Below are 16,354 nucleotides of genomic sequence, written 5' to 3' on the forward strand. Positions count from 1 at the left end.
TATATATATATATATAGCCGTGTCCACGTACCCGCATTTTTTAAATTTCTGTATCCTCCGTACCCGTACCCATGTGACATAGCTCGAAAGTTGAGCTAGATCTAAATTCTCACCTAACAAGATGGAAAATATATACCATAATGTACAAGTAAAACAACAATAAACAAAGCATCTTCACATAATATTTTAAATCACAATGCCTCCTTTATTTTATCATAATTTCCACAAGAAAAGGATCGTGTGATTTTCTAGTACTCTATTATCATAAATACTTAGAAGCAGGTATCATCTATGAACTTAGATTTGAACATGTATATATATATATATATATATACTTGGATGCTCAGAACATAAGGCATTCTTGTGCTTCATAGTCAGATATTTCTGCATAAGTGATTATCATTGAAAATAATGGACAAGACTCGAAACTTGACTCATGATCCCAGCTAGATAGGAGTTCTCACCCAACAAGATAGAACATATATGCTATAATGTAACTAGTACCACAATGAAAGCATCATTGACATAACATAATATAAGTACTACAAAAAATGAATAAAGCACCCCTGACTTTTCACTTGCAAATGCAGAAGGAAATCACACCGACTTTTTACGCTATCATAATTTTTGCATGAAAAGGATTGTGATTTCCTAATATTCGAGTATCATGACTATACTTAGAATCAAGAATCAACAGCAGAGTTAAGAGTAAAAACATATGTGCATGTGCATATGCATAAATACATCTACATAATGTATGGATATTTGTACATTTGTAGTATAAATGTATATACATACATCTGTACATGATTATGTATGTATGTACAGTAACTTATGCATGCATGTACATGTAGCTATACATATGTACTATATGTGTGTTTGTGTAAGCAAATGTCTTAAAAGAAATTTTTGTTAGCACCTTTCTGTGTAACCATAAAGCATCGACGAACTGGCCCCACATCAGAAAATGCTGCTTCAAGCTGCAAAATAGGTTCGCTTGAAAACTTTCCAAAAAGTAATCAACCGCAAGAAAAAAAAAGGTAGATAATCCTTTTGAAAAAGAAATTAAGCAAGGAAATAAGTTGTGTACATCTGAAGAAGAGAATGAATAGGGCAAGTTAGTAACAAATAGTGTAGATCTGGAGTGTTGTGCATCATTTTCATCAACATGCTTTGACCCTCCATCATCCATCCGCTTCCTCTTCCCCATTTGCATCAACCACTTACTCTTTCTCAAAATATTAGAAACCTTTTTTTCCCTATCAAAAAGAAGGTAACATGTGAAAATAGATTGTCTTCAGATCCCACCCATAGCTTCCAGCACATATTAAAGAAAAATGTAAATTTAGCAATCAGTTGAAAAGACGATAGCAACAGACATTTCTAACAGTAGTTATCAGTTGAAAATATGAAAGCAGCAGACATTTTATATCCCCCCCTCCCTCCAAGTCAAGCAGGTGCCCATTCTTGCAGCAAGAGTCACTGTAGATAATAAAATGTGTGTTTTGTGTCCATTAAGAAAAGATACATTAATTGAATAACAGTCCATCAAAACTGTATGGTGAATAAAACAGAAAGAAATTAGGGGATTGTTTAATACTTAACAAATTTAATTTTAAACAATTATGCTGCCCATATGCCTAGATTCTACCTATTCTTCATTTAGTAAGGTCTCTCCTCATCCTTTTCTCAAATCTGTAATTTGTCATCCAAATGGTTAGATCTGTTAAGATAAATGTTTTTTTTGTACATATTATATGTGTATATATACATATATATATAATAATTATTGTATATATAATATATTATATGTATATATGTATGTATATATATGTATATATATGTATATACATGTATATATATATATAATATCTTTATAATATTTATTTATATTATGTTAGTCAACTAAAGTTGACTTTGACTAGCCATTGGGAGCTAGTCCAACGGCTAGAGAGCCCTCTCTCTTCTCTCTTTACTCTCTCTTTCTTTCCCTCTTCCTCTCTTACAAATATTAGTGAGTGTGTGCTTCGTATTATGAAAGAGTGATGAGTAGTTTTTAGGTTTTTGAGTGTTTGAGTATCTTATTCGAGTTTGTGACATGGTATCTCAGCTAGGGAATCTTGATGTTGGTATCGTGTTTGGGTTTGTGCTTCAGAAGAAAATTTTGAATTGATTAACTACTTGGACTCGAGGCTCTCATATTCCGGTATGCATCTCTTGACTGGAGAAGTATCTATGGTAAATTTTCAAAATTTGTTTTGTGTTAAAAAATTGGACATGCTTTCAAATTAATTGTTGGGGTGAGTTGTGTGCACATCAGTTTTGTCAGTTTATATTGTCAGCTTATACTTTTGATCTAACTGACAGTTGTTTGATCTTTGGTTCTTTGAGTGTGTTGTATCACTCATTTGTTTATTTGGTCAGTGTTATTATGTTGGATGCTTGTAATTATGTTTATCTGTGATGGCTATCTCTTTAAAACCATGGTGGTTCAAAAGTTTATAAAATTGGTTGTTCTTGTTTTGATTTGTATGTTATTTTCAAATCATTTTTTCTATCCTCTTGATAACATAAGTTTGTTTTCATTACAAGTTCTCGTTACCTCGCTTGTTTCTCCACCCATACCTCGCATTTGAGTGATTTTTTTGTTGGATAAGAGATTTTTATTTATCAGTTTTACAACCATGGTTGTGGTGAGTTATGTGCACATGTAATAGCTGATGTTATTATTTGCAGTTTTACAATCATTTGTGAGGTGAGGTATGTGCACCTCTTGTGGTTGTAGCCGGTGTTCACAGTTTTGATTACTGGTTTGTTGGTGCATGGTCACCGGTTTGGTAGCTGACATTTATGTTTGAACACTTGTTCTATGCGTTGATACACTTGAATTTTGAGGTTTTGAGTTGGATGTCTAATGAGGTGATTACCTATGTCACAGGGATTCGGCTAGCAGGGTGCCGCACCCGCGTCGACGCGACTAGACGCGGGTGCGGGTGCGGGTGCGGGTGCGGATGCGGGTGCGGTCAACCCGACCCTGGGTGCGTTGACCGCACCCAGGGCCATTTCGGCACACGAAAAGGCCCGCAATTGCATCCACACGAAAACCCCCTTAAAACTTCAAAATCTTTTCGATTTGGGTGTATTACAACCCATTGCAACGTGAAACAGAATACACCCACAACAATCGTAATAAACCCTACCCTAAATCCCAAATTTTTGATTTGGAGATTCACGGCAAACCCAAACCCCCAATTTTTCGAGTTGAGAGTTACAGCAAATCCAAAGCATGCTTGAAAACTCAGTAGTTGTGCGAAATCACAGTAAAACCTACCTTAACCGGCGAGGAGGTTGTTGTCGTGAGAGTGGAGGTCTGTCGGTGCCGCTACTGTCGAGCTCGGGCCGAGAGGGAGAACGAAAAAACAGAGGAAGATGAGAGGCAGGGGGAAAAAGAGATAGAGGGAAATGTAGAGGGCATCGATTGCTCCTGCTGGCGTGCGCAAGAACGAGAGCGTGGGAGGCAGAGAGTGGAAAAGAAGGGGTTTGGGACCCCTATTTGAGGACGGTGGTCCCCGAAAAGGTAGGAGTGCCCCGTCCTCCTGGTGGCTATGCTCCGGCCCCCTCCCCCTTTGCGATTTCACCTTGCGGGAACCACCCTCTTTTTATCGAGCAACCTGTATCGGGTTGCCTTAAATTATACTTTTTTCCTCGTAGGGTACGGGCCGAGTCCAAGACTCGGGATCCAGCAGCGAGGTGGATCCGCGGTTCTGTTGCGGTGTGGATCCGCATGTTGGATCCAACTGTGGATCCATACATTAAAATTATTTCTAGATTTTTAATATATGTTTATTATTACATTACTATTATTATTATTATTCCTTTTTCTAATATATATATATATATATATATGTATATATATATATATATATTTATTTATTTATTTTTACATTTTTGCCCTTACCGCACCCTGCACCCGCACCCATGTGACATAGGTGATTACTTGTGGTGACCAAACTATTGTTGGGAAACTTTGTTATATGTGGAATTTTTTAAATCTCTTCATGACTTCTTTTGAACCGATTATTGTGAAGTAATATATATATATATATATATTCTCTCGTGAGTTTGTTTCTTGTATATGAGTGTTTGGCCCATAAATGGCCTTTACATATTACTCTCTTATTGCCCTTGTAGGCATTTTCATTGTTCTGCTATTTAAATCATTACATGGTACATTAGTATGCTTATACATCATAATATGCCTTGGTTGCATAGGTTGATATATTTTGAGTGTATTTATAGATATTGTTACCATTATTGAAATTTAAATTGTTATGATCAGTTTGAGCCTTTGCATCTCTTTGAGGCATTAAAGTATCGCCTTTGTATCCATGTTGTTTGCTTATTGACAATTTGATATAGTTGTTGATCCATGCTTGCCATTATTACAAAGTATCATTTCTCTTGATTTGTTGTATGCGGGATTTTGAAATTCCTCAATGTTTCCATTGTGCATTTGTATGAAAATGGCTACTTTTTATAAAAATCTTTTCATGAATATTTGTTATTAAATTATCTTGAATGCAAGAAGTTAACTCCCCTTGATTGTGAAAGTTTGCTTAGTATGTTTGATGATTTACTTTCTCATTTTGAAGTATTGGGACATTATGCAGGAATGATTATATAATAACATGTGCTTTTGTGCTCAAATTCTCCTATCAGTATCTATGTTTCCTTGAAATATGTGTTGATTTTGTGATTACATTTATCTAAATTAGATTCCTTTGAAGTATGATCATCTTATACATGCTTTTGATTTTTCAAAATTGTTTTTTAACTTTTTTATTATGTTTAAAATTTTATGCTTAAAATTATTAAAAATATTTTGTCTTAACACTAGTCTCTGTCTCTCTCTCTCTATCTATCTATCTATCTCTCTCTCTCTATATATATATATATAGTTGGGATGTTTTGTTAGCTCTATTTACAGGTTCTCAAGTATTGAGGATATCAAAGATCCTAAAGACCCTTTGCATAATAGAGCATATGATTGAAGATCACGAGAAGAGAAACAAAGGCATGATAGTTTGAGCAAATGATTGCCGGAAATCTTGAAGATTTTATGAGTTTTCGATGAACCCTTACACGGAAGCAACTAATGAAGGAACTTGATGGAAACTACGAAGACATTTAAAGTCATGGGTTCTTTCTTTTGTATTTGCAAACTTACGATGAGTGTCACCGTAAGTTTGAGGGGGGGATGTTACAATAAATGTATCTTTTGTATATATTATACATAATATATATATATATATATATATATATATATGTGTGTGTGTATATATACATATATATACATATATATATATATATATGTATATATATAATATCTTTATAATATTTATTTGTATTATGTTAGTCAACTAAAGTTGACTTTGACTAGCCGTTGGGAGCTAGTCCAATGGCTAGTCATTCTAACCACGGCTAGAGAGCCCTCTCGCTCTTCTCTCTTTACTCTCTCTTTCTTTCCCTCTTCTGCTCTTATAAATATTGGTGAGTGTGTGTTTTGTATTGTGAGAGAGTGATGAGTAGTTTTTAGGTTTTTGAGTGTATTTTGTAGTGAGGTCTTTATGTATTTTTAATGTCCATTATTAATTAAATCATTCATTTACAATATTTTTATTGCATTTGTTTTAATGTATCTTGTTTGTATTCAAATGCTTTTTGGTTTGGCATTTGGATTTTGGTTTGGAGTATCTTGGTTTCCGCACCGTTTCGTTACAAGATCTAGTTTGGTACTTAAATTATTGCAAACAAAATAGCAAACAACCATATTTTGCTGGATATCCCTAATTCCCTGCACAATATCTCCAAGTCTGCCGACCCTTCTCGTCCATTAAAATTGACATAATTTCCAGATTATACCAATCCAAATGTTAAAGAGACCCATTGTAAACTCCTCTTGCACAAATAATTCCTCATTTAAAAAATTGCAAGGTGAACGATATTCATGGAAACAAAGTCACATTGGGGAGGTGTTATTTCAAATCCATGAAAATCCCTTCAACTGGGATTGGACTTGGGAAAATAGACTCCATGTTTGGTTAAGGATTTCGTGTTACATGAAAAGTATTTATTTTTGCATGATAATCAATTACTTTTTTATTCCTAAGAATTGACTATGAAGTCAAGTTCAAAAAAGATTGGCCACAACTTTGTCCCACTTCTTTTCATTAATTGCCTAACGGCCCAGACATGACACGTGGTAGACTCATCATGCTTGTTTCACACCAATAGCATATAAACTCCCTTATCTAAATGCAGGACCCATCAGCATGTTTTTCACTGTCAAGGCCTCAAGGTCCACTTCAAGGATTGAAGCCAAGGAGCCATATAAATGTAGATCTTATATGTGAATGCAAGTCCACTGGGAAGCACTCTGAAGTAATCGGCATCTTAGCTCTATAGAGGGTTAAGTTCTTTTATTTGTAGATGGGAATCAAGCTAGGTTGTCTTTTCTCAATTTATTCATTCTCATCTTCTAGATTCTTGATATGTGCTTTTCTTATCAAGTTTCTTGAAGTTAATAGTCTTTTGTAAATAGATCCTTTTAGCTTTATAATCTAGTCCACTTCAAAAGAAGTTATGTTTAGCTACTATTCACGCAAGACTTTCAAAGTCCTACATTATGCTTAACATGGACCATTTGCTTGATTACATGTATTGTTTTTCTTCTACATATAATATTGTCTGCTTCAAATCAATGATGTTTGTAGCATAGTGGCAAATCTCGAGAGATTTATGAAAATCTCACAAAAATATCGTGAGAAATTAAGTTAAAGTTAAAAACGGCAATTTATCACAATTTTTTTGTCAGAAATATAAATATCGCATTTTAGATACAATGTTTATAATTTTATAGGCTATTTATCATAAAAATTGGTGTATTTTATGTTTACATATTTTTTATTTATTTATAAAAAATTATATTTTTATATTTTTTATATTTTTTATATTTTTATAAATAGAAATAGGAATGAAGTAGGGATTGTTATGAGTCGTGAGTTTATAGATAATGTAGTTGAGGTCCGTAGGAAGGGTGATAAGATTTTACTTATTAAATTAGTATTAGGTACGGATATTATTAATATTATTAGTGTTTATGCACCTCAAGTAGGTTTAGATAATTCCATTAAGCGTCAATTTTGGAAAGATTTAGATGGAGTAGTACAAGGGATATCTTATGGAGAAAAGCTTTTCATCGGCGGTGACCTTAATGGACATGTAGGCATTAGTAGGGATGGATTTGAGAGTATCCATGGAGGCTATGGTATAGGAGAAAGAAACAAAAGTGAAGAAAAGATTTTAAATTTTGGTTTGTCCTATGATATGATCTTAGCAAACACTTGGTTTAGGAAGAGGAAGTCTCACCTAGTAACATTTAAAAGTGGGGTTAATACGAATCAGATAGATTTTTTCCTACTTAGAAAGAGAGATAGGGGTTGTTGCATCGATTGTAAGGTTATACCAAGAGAAAGTGTAACTACACAACATAGAGTCTTAATTTTAGATCTTAGAATTAGACAATGCCGCAAAAGGGATGATATATCCTAGAATCAAGTGGTGGGCACTGAAATGAGCTAAACAAAGAATGTTTGTAGAGCAGGCAGTTAAGGAAGCTGATTGGTGTCTCGAGGAGGATTCAGAATCAATGTGGAATAAAATAGCGGGTGGCATGAGAAAGGTGGCTAGGAAGGTATTGGGTGAGTCTAAAAGCGGTGCACCGCTAGGTAAGGATACATCATGGTGGAACGAGGATGTCAAATTGGCTATTAAGGTTAAAAGAGAGTGTTATAAAAATCTAAGTAAGAGTCATGATAATGAGAATTTTAAGAAATATATGATAGCAAAGAAGGAAGCTAAAAAAGTAGTTTGAAACGTGAGGGATAAGGTATATAAGGAGGTTTATGACAAATTGGATACCAAAGAGGGCGAGAAGGATATTTATAGGTTTGCAAAGATGAGAGATAGGAAATCGAGGGATCTGGGTATGGTTAGATGTATCAAAGATGAAACATAAAGCGTTTTAGTCAAAGATGAGGAGATTAAGGATAGATGGAAAGATTATTTTGATAAGCTATTTAATGAAAGTCATGCTCAGGATCTTGGAGACTTGTCCATTCCTTTTCATGAGGTAGGCCTAGGAAGACTTGGACTGAGATGATAGGAAAGGATATGAATGCTTTGAACCTCACCGAGGACATGGCATTGGATAGAAATGATTGGAGGAGAAGGATTCATGTGGAAGACCCAGAATGATTTTCTTTGTTGGTTCATATCGCCAACCCCAATTGTTTGGGATGAAGGCGTAGTTGTTGTTGTGTTTGTTGTTTATATTTTTTATTTAATTTGTATTACAAAGAATTTACCAAAATGCGAGATTGACAAAAAATATATATTTTTCCTAAGTTTTCTGGCTGCCGATGTTGTTGTCTTAGTCGATTTCCACTATCCTAGGCAAAATCCCAAGTTCATAATCTTAAAGGAGAGAAGGAAGGGAAGAATGAAAACAATGCATTCGAACTACTATCTTTCAATTCACCCTACGATGGAAGAATTCACACTTTATTATCCCTTCTCTTCACCTATTTATGGATGAGGGTCTATTAGTCATAAATGAGATGAAGGCTAAGGGTTAAGCCACTCATCCTCTTCGTTGTGACCAAGGTTGTTAAATGCGATGAGGCGAAGCGAGGCGTTGAGCCTGCGCTTCGCCTCTGAGGCGTACGCCTCTCACAACTGGAATGGAAGTGAAGTTGTGGGAGGGGAGGCAGTAAGAGAAGGACCACCCGCCCAACTGGTACGGAAGTGAGGGATATGTCGGTCGTCCGGTGGTCGGAGAAGACTGAGCAGCAGCTGCAGCACAGCAACTCCGGTGGTCGGTGGTCACAACTGGTCGGAGGTTGATGAGGGGCGCATCACAGCAACGCCTCAGTACCTTGAGCGTGCGCCTCGCCTCTGAGGCGTACGCTTCAGGTACTGAGGCGTACGCCTCTCACAACACTGGTTGTGACATCAATCTAAATAACAGCTGAAGGGATAAGCATTCCATCAACCTGAATAGTAATTGTTCCCAGTAGAATAAACGCACATTCAGGTATGAGTTGTACATGAGATGACCAGAACTAATAGAGGAAGATCCTCGTTGTCTCCCTCCGATGACCATAGCAACAGAGACAATTATATGTCTACTAACTAAACTGCCTTTGTTCATATTTTATGCTTGCAATGATGGCATTTTGTATGCATTTTCTATGTTTGAACCCAGACATCTTTCAGATGAACAACTTCACCATCCCTGAGGTTGTACTAGTTGTTATCTCAAGAATTGCCTCCACTATCTATTGACATTTTTGTGTTCCGGGATTCCAGCTTTCCAAGTAGACTGTCCTTTAGAGTTATGTCCTCAAGCAGGCTGCCATCAAATTTTTTATTATTTTTTCTTTTCTGATACAGCGTAAAAGAAAACATAAAGTGTTGAAGGGTAACATTTATTATCGTTAAATGGTTTCTTTTTGCTTAGCAAAAGGTCTCCTCCTCCATTGATCCAACATTAAGCAATTATGTCCGTGAATATTTGACTTCATTTGTTGAATGTTGACAACACTTCATGGACACCATGAAATTTGCATCAAACACAGTGAACATTGTAGCCCTTTTGGCCATGTATGGTGCTTTTTTTTTTCTGAAAAGTGTGTTCCCGAAAAAACAATATGTTGTGACTTATCACTTGCCGCCAATATCAAATATTTACTATATATTCTATAACATCTTGCTCTTTTATCAATAATTTAGCAGTTAAAATAAATAAGTAAATAATTGAGGACCGCATGTACGTGTCTACCTATGTGTGAGCCTTTAAAGTGGCATTCCTCAGCAGAATGACCCACCTTTCCGCAAAAGCTACAACCATCAAGGTTCTGAAGGTATATCGGACCAGACAGAACATGAGGGCTAACACTCTGCCCTAGGTTGGTGATCTCGCAAACCAACCTATCAACCTTATGATCCAAGTTCTGGACCATCGCTTGGAGCTGCTCAACTGCTCTGGTTAATCCGTCTATAGATTTGATCAATTCATTGAACGACATCTAAGCAAAAACACATTCTTTAATTAAAATTAATGCAGAATAATTCAAGCGAAATAATACTCACAGTGCGATGCAGATGGCGGATGATCAAGGATTACCATTTTCCCTGTTGTTCTGATACCAAAAGTTGTAACGCCCAAAAATCGTGGACTTGAAACCTTTTATGAAAAAGGTTGAAAACTTTGAAATCAATCATTTATCAGAGTTTAAAACAGAAGTTCAGCGAAAGATCAGGTTTAAAACAGCAAGTCCCTATACCTTGGGCGCATTACAACACAAAAGCAGACTTCCCCTTATAAACCGATTTGCAATTCAAGTACATATTTTATTGAAATGAAAAGAACCACGTTTTGGTAATACAGTTTTAGAAATCCAGAGTTCTAATCAGAAGAGATGCTTTCAAAGAAACTTTATACCATATCTATCAAAAGTATTCCCCAGGAGCGCAACGTCAGGAAAGGGCATTGCCTTGAATGCATCGTGTCATCGCAAGCTGTCTCAACTTGTTCACCCCCTGCCCATGAAATGGGTCAGTCTCACAACAGACTAGTAGGGGTGCAAAAGACAAGAAAGAACGAAGGCTACAATAAGTAAGATAATCGTTAGATCAAGAAGGAAAAAGCAAGGCTAGCAGACCTAACCAAACATATTGTGGAGTAAGCAAGACTCTAGTAAAGCAAACAGCTAAATACAAGAGCAGTAAGGATCATAGTGCTAAACAAGCAACTATAGCGATCCCACAGATGCTATAGGTGAAGAGTAACTAACTCTATCCCATAGTGAAGCAAAGCAATTGCATAAGACAAGCATTCATAACAATGCTCGTAATATGTATACAACTATCATTGGATGGATCAGTCCGTCGGCAAGTAGCTACATTAATTGTAAGGCACAAGTTATTGCATCACAAGCAATTCATAACATGAGAAGCTAGTCATTACTTAGCAGAACTGCGCAAGCAGTTTAACCAACAAGGGTAACGTCTCGACAGACGTACATAGCTCAATGAGTAGCGCACCGAACTACCGAGCTAACAAGCAAGCAAGCAATGCACGTCACAACACGCATATCTCATGATCATGTGTATAAGTTATACTTTGTCTCATTATGAGCAGGCTGTTGTGGGTACGCACAAGGCAAAACGTAGAAACAACCGATATCGATTCGGGGGTCCATTATGTTATGTATTCTATTATACCCTGAATGACTGACTGAGTCTGCTTCCTAAGGGGATGACCAGTGACCAAGAGAGTAAATCCCCAAAGGCAAACAAAGGCCCAAATGGATGCGCATCCAAACTTCTGCAGAAATAGCCTGAAGGAATTCCCCTAACCTCCGATGACTGTGGAAGGTCGGATCTTTGCCCAAGATTGCAATTAATGACTGTCCATCGGAGTTTTGTACCATCCATCATCTCTCTTGCTGAACCATCGAATGAGCACGACGGAGGGTTTTCTTAACCGCTGTCCCATTCTATATGCTTTGATCTTTCAACTCAATCGAGCATCTTGCCTGTGAAGGCGCATGACCGTTATTTAGTTGAATTATACGCGCCATTGCGCGTTCGAGGCAACCACACACTTCTCATCCTACTCCTCGTAGTACGCAACGTACCTATTCAAATGTACATCCACGATGAAAAGGGTCAATCCGTAGTGAGGGTAAAAACATCACTCTTGTGATCTTAAACACATGACATTGCATGCTTGAGGCAAACATAGACCTCTCATCCTACTTATCGTAGTACGCAACGTACCTGTTTAAAAGTACAACCACGATGAGAGAGGCATGGATCTCTCACAGGAAATCCCAACACTTCTGCTTTACAGAAGTCTATAGTGAACTTATTCAAGTTCCAACTTATCGTGCTCGGGTCCTTTAGACAATCGCAAGCATTTTGCCTATTAAGTGAAAACAACATAACAGGATTAGCTTAATGTGTCAATACACGCTTAGAGGTTACTACAGACCTTTCGTCATGCTCTTCGTAGTCCAAACATATCGTACGTGACTAAAGATACAAGTACAAGAGAATGAACATGTATCCCTCGTAAGAGATCCAACAATACCTTCACGAAGGAAGGAAGGCGCTACAATCTTTGTTGAACCAGAAAGCCTAGAAACTAGGTCTCGCATCGGAGGCGAGGTAACGTCGATCTAGCGATGGCGCAAGTATCTCGAAAGGATTCCCACCCTACTCATGCACAGGCTCCTAAACAAGGTTATCTGAGTCGTATCAGATAGAGGAACTGAGATTGTAACACACCTTTTCTAAATACATCGGTTTGAGAGATTCAACTGCTATCTCTGCTTTACATAGCTATACATCCTGAAAATAGGTTTGCACCTAAGACGATGTCTTTAGAGAACCGAAGTGCATAAGTGTGTGTCGTGGCTTGTAAGACAAGTGAAACGATATACACTATACACTCGAAGCTGCACTCATTGTGCAAACTGACAAAGGACAAACCCGTGCACATACTAATATAATGGCAAATCGAGGGGAAAGACTCGATGGGCGAAGCTGCACCGCGAGGGTAGAATGCTAGGGCTACACACGAGGTATGAGATCATACCTCGATCATCGAAACACACAAGCAGGCAACTACATAAGCAACTCGTGAAGTATGAGATCCTATACTAACTAAGCAAGTGTAGAGAGCGACTCACGAGGCATGGGGTTGCACCTCGATTAAACGATAAGCGTAAGCAAGTAAAGAAGCATACGACAGAGATAAGAATACATGCAAGAAGGGCAACAACATGGTAAGGACGAACACATGCAAAAGGTAAGTGCAAGAGCAAGCACGACAACACAGGAAAGTAAAGTACGAAGAGTAAAGCAAGAAGCAAGGCCATGGCGCATAAAGCACGGGGCAATAAGTAAATGCAAGAAAGTAAAGTGCAAGAACGTAAAGAAGGACCAGGATTTTCATCCTTGAGAACAAGGCAGACATAAGCAAGTAAATGCCAAGGCGCAAAGCGCGGGGCAACAGGAAAGTAAAGTGCAAGAAAGTAAAGAGAACAAGGATCGTGAAACCGCGTCCTTGAGTTAAAAGACATGAAATATAAAGACAGGAATGAAAAGCCTAGGCACATATAGCGCGGTGGCAACAAAAAGAAAGGTACGAAAAAATAAAGAGGACAAGGATCGCGAAATGGCGTCCTTGAAGGTAAAGACATACGTATATATATATTATATGTATACATATATCATCCTCTTTTAGTTATCTTTTCTTATTTTAGCATTTATTCGTGCATTGTCCTTTCACGCAAGAATCATCTACCTTAAGGGGTTGTGGGTCCTCGTACGCCAACGGCGTAGGTAAGCGCAAGCTCGAGCCACGAAGGCGAGTTGGATCCACCGTTCAACCTGGAGAGCTTAGAACGTTAGTATACGTCATAATATAAACAAGAAGCAACTAACACAGCAAGGCCCTCTGCTCGCACGAGGCAGATGCAAGAACTCTGTAGCATCCCGCAGACAAGGGTGCCAGAGGCAGGGGCCTCAGCTTTGCTTGGCAGCAACAGCAAAGGCAGGGAGCAGAAGCTCCCTGTATGCCAGCACAAAAAAAGGCCGGGGGAGGAATAGAGGCTCCCCGCCACAACTGCCGCAACAAGACAGGGGGAACACCCCCTGTCAGAACATGAGACAGGGGCGCAACCGCCTACTGGGGAAATGAAATAGGAAAGAACAAGGCAAAGGGGCAAAGCCCCTTACCGGAGAACAACCGGGGTGCCTGCTGGCAAAACGCAGGAAACAGGGGGCAGAACCCCCTGCCGAGGAACAACAGGAGAGCAGGGGGCTTCAACCCCTGCTGAGAAAAAACAGAAGGCAGGGGCGAGCCTCTCCCCCTACCGGAAACAACAAGGGAGAGGGGGGCTCGCCCCCTGCCCGAAAACAAATGCAGGGGAGCCTCGCCTTTGCAGGCAAACACAAAAAGGGACAAGGGGAGAGGAACCCCTTGTCAACAAAACAAATGGCAGGGGGACGGAGCCCCTTACTGGCACAACAAGAAGGGCAGGGGGAAGCGGAGCCCCCTGCCAACCCAATAAAGCGAGAAGAGACGGGGGGTGACAGGGCTCGATCGGTCCCTGCCGACACACCCCGAAAGCCCAAGGTGGTGGCAGGGACTCGCTCCCTACCGACCCACCAGAATACTAGGTGGCAAGGAGGGGACAGCGAGGAGGGGTGCTCGGCACCCCCCTCCTGGTGGACCCAGAGCCACCCACGATGGTGGCTCTGGTCCACCACCACCAAACAAGCAAAAAGGGGGTGGGGGTAGGGGGCAGAGCCCCCTAACAGAGGATTCACCCCTGCCGAAAAAACAACAAAGCGACAGGGGGGGATGGAGCCCCCTGTCGACAAGAGGCGACGAGAGGGGGCTCAGCCCCCCTGTCGACCGATCCTACACAAAGGAGAAGGAGAGGGGAGGGTTTTATACCTCGGGAGACCACGGCCACGAAGGAGTTGTCAGGCTGGAAGGAACGGGAGACCGTCGATCGAAAGTTCGGGGTCAACAGCGTCAGCCTCCAACGAAGGGGAGCCGAGAAAGAGGGGAGAAGCTGAGAGGAGGCAGTGGGATGAAAGCTTCGACGTTGGGGGGCTCCGACGCAGTCAACAACAAACAGGAGGAGCGATGCTCGAAGGTCGGAGGCACGATCGGCGGCTGAGGATGCGGGCTGTCGAAGATCGCCGACGACTGTCGTTGATGCCTGCAGCAACCGAGACAAGGGTGGGGGCCGGCGACGAGTCGTCGACGTCCTGCGACACAGGAGACAACGAGGGGGGTGTTTGCGTCGTCGGGAAGCCTGCCGGACTGAGAGAAGAGGCGACCGGACGGAACTGCTCGTCGGCGTCTCCGATCGCCGGCGACAGCGTGAGGGGGGGCAGAGTAGAGGAGAGAGAAGGGGCGAGGGTTTTGGACCCTCGCCCGAGACGCCTGCGTCTTTTGAAAGACACAGGTTCTCGTGGCTTCGAGAACCCGGGTCTGGGTCAGGCTCGGGTCCGGTTCAGACCCGGGTCCGGGCCCGACAAAGAGGTCCAGACCCTGACACGTGTCTGACACGTGTAAGTCACGTGTCTGACACAAGGCGGATGCGATCTTTTTTTTTTACCACGGGCGTTACATTTACAGTTTGTTCAAGAGTGCATTTTCACCATTAAAAACCCCATGTTTTGCTTATTATTGAGATTTTTTGGGGAAGATGGCACTAAATGGTCTAGCATGGCAATGGGGCACTCGAGTAATCAGTGAAAACATATTGAAAATCAAGTGCAACTATTGTCATACTATTTTTTCAGGTGATATCTCTCAGTCGAAGCATCATTTAGCCGGAACACATCTAAATGTTGTTGCTTGCATGTCAAGAGAATTGTCGAATATCATCAAATGGCAATGTCAACAATTACTTACTGGTCTGAGAGAAAAAAGACAAAAAAAAGAAATGAGAGGCAAAAATGAGTTATGTGCAACCCAGGAAGGACGAAGATGAGCTCCCTACTTCAGATCCTATAACTCCTAGCATAGTATCAGAAGTAGGAAGTTCTGCAGCGAAGGAAAAAGGTCTGGTTGGTGCTAATAGTAGTGCCGCGGGCACAAAAAGAAGCGGAGTAGGAAGGAGTTCTTCGAGAGAAAGTAGAGCTAGAGGCTCCACGTAAAATCCAAGAATTTTCTAAGAATTTCCATGAATATTCATAAATAAAAGTGGAATTTCTACCCAAATATGGTTGGCAATTTAATTTATATGTAAAAGTGCATTTAAAGTTATTTTTTATGCTATTTTATTTAATTAGCATTTGTTTGTTATATGTAATTGACATGTATTTGCTAATTAGATTTAATCTACAATTATTTGATTAAATTTAATTGGGCATTTATTTATTATATTTAATTACCAATTAATTAAATATATTTAATGAAACATTATTTGTTAACTCCGCCTGTGTAGTTATACACTGCCGGTCCCAAGCCCGGATAAAGGAGGAGGGTTGCGGTAGGCCTGTGACAGCCAGCATAAAAACTTTGTCATATCCTATGAAAATGAACCAATATGAGAATTTCGTTGGGGCGTTCCCCACTGAGCGACGCGCTGTACTCTCTAGGCCCGGAGGCAGTGATAAATGTGCAAGGGTTGCTAGGTCGTCGCCCAGAAGCGACGCGTCACACCGGCGCCCGGGTGTGGTGTCAAATAGGCAAGGGTTC

The 16,354-nt window shown here is 39.9% G+C and overlaps 1 protein-coding gene across 2 annotated transcripts in view; it reads right to left on the reverse strand.

The window, feature by feature from the left end:
• LOC149843452 (RNA-binding (RRM/RBD/RNP motifs) family protein) overlaps positions 1–15,037 on the reverse strand; it is a 40,626-nt gene extending 25,589 nt beyond the window's left edge. For both annotated transcript variants that reach the window (XM_089999813.1, XM_089999814.1), the window contains exons 1-4: positions 14,594–15,037; positions 13,436–13,521; positions 1,091–1,259; positions 920–980 (exon numbers count right to left, since the gene is read on the reverse strand). In XM_089999813.1, the coding sequence (XP_089855939.1) occupies positions 920–980; positions 1,091–1,216 (187 nt within the window). In that variant the 5' untranslated portion in view covers positions 1,217–1,259; positions 13,436–13,521; positions 14,594–15,037. The remainder of the gene's footprint in view (positions 1–919; positions 981–1,090; positions 1,260–13,435; positions 13,522–14,593) is intronic.
• Between the last annotated feature and the right edge of the window lie 1,317 nt (positions 15,038–16,354).

This window comes from Nuphar pumila, chromosome 3 (assembly GCF_984573655.1).
Source record: "Nuphar pumila chromosome 3, dmNupPumi1.hap1.1, whole genome shotgun sequence".
In the NCBI taxonomy this organism is placed as follows: Eukaryota; Viridiplantae; Streptophyta; class Magnoliopsida; order Nymphaeales; family Nymphaeaceae; genus Nuphar; species Nuphar pumila.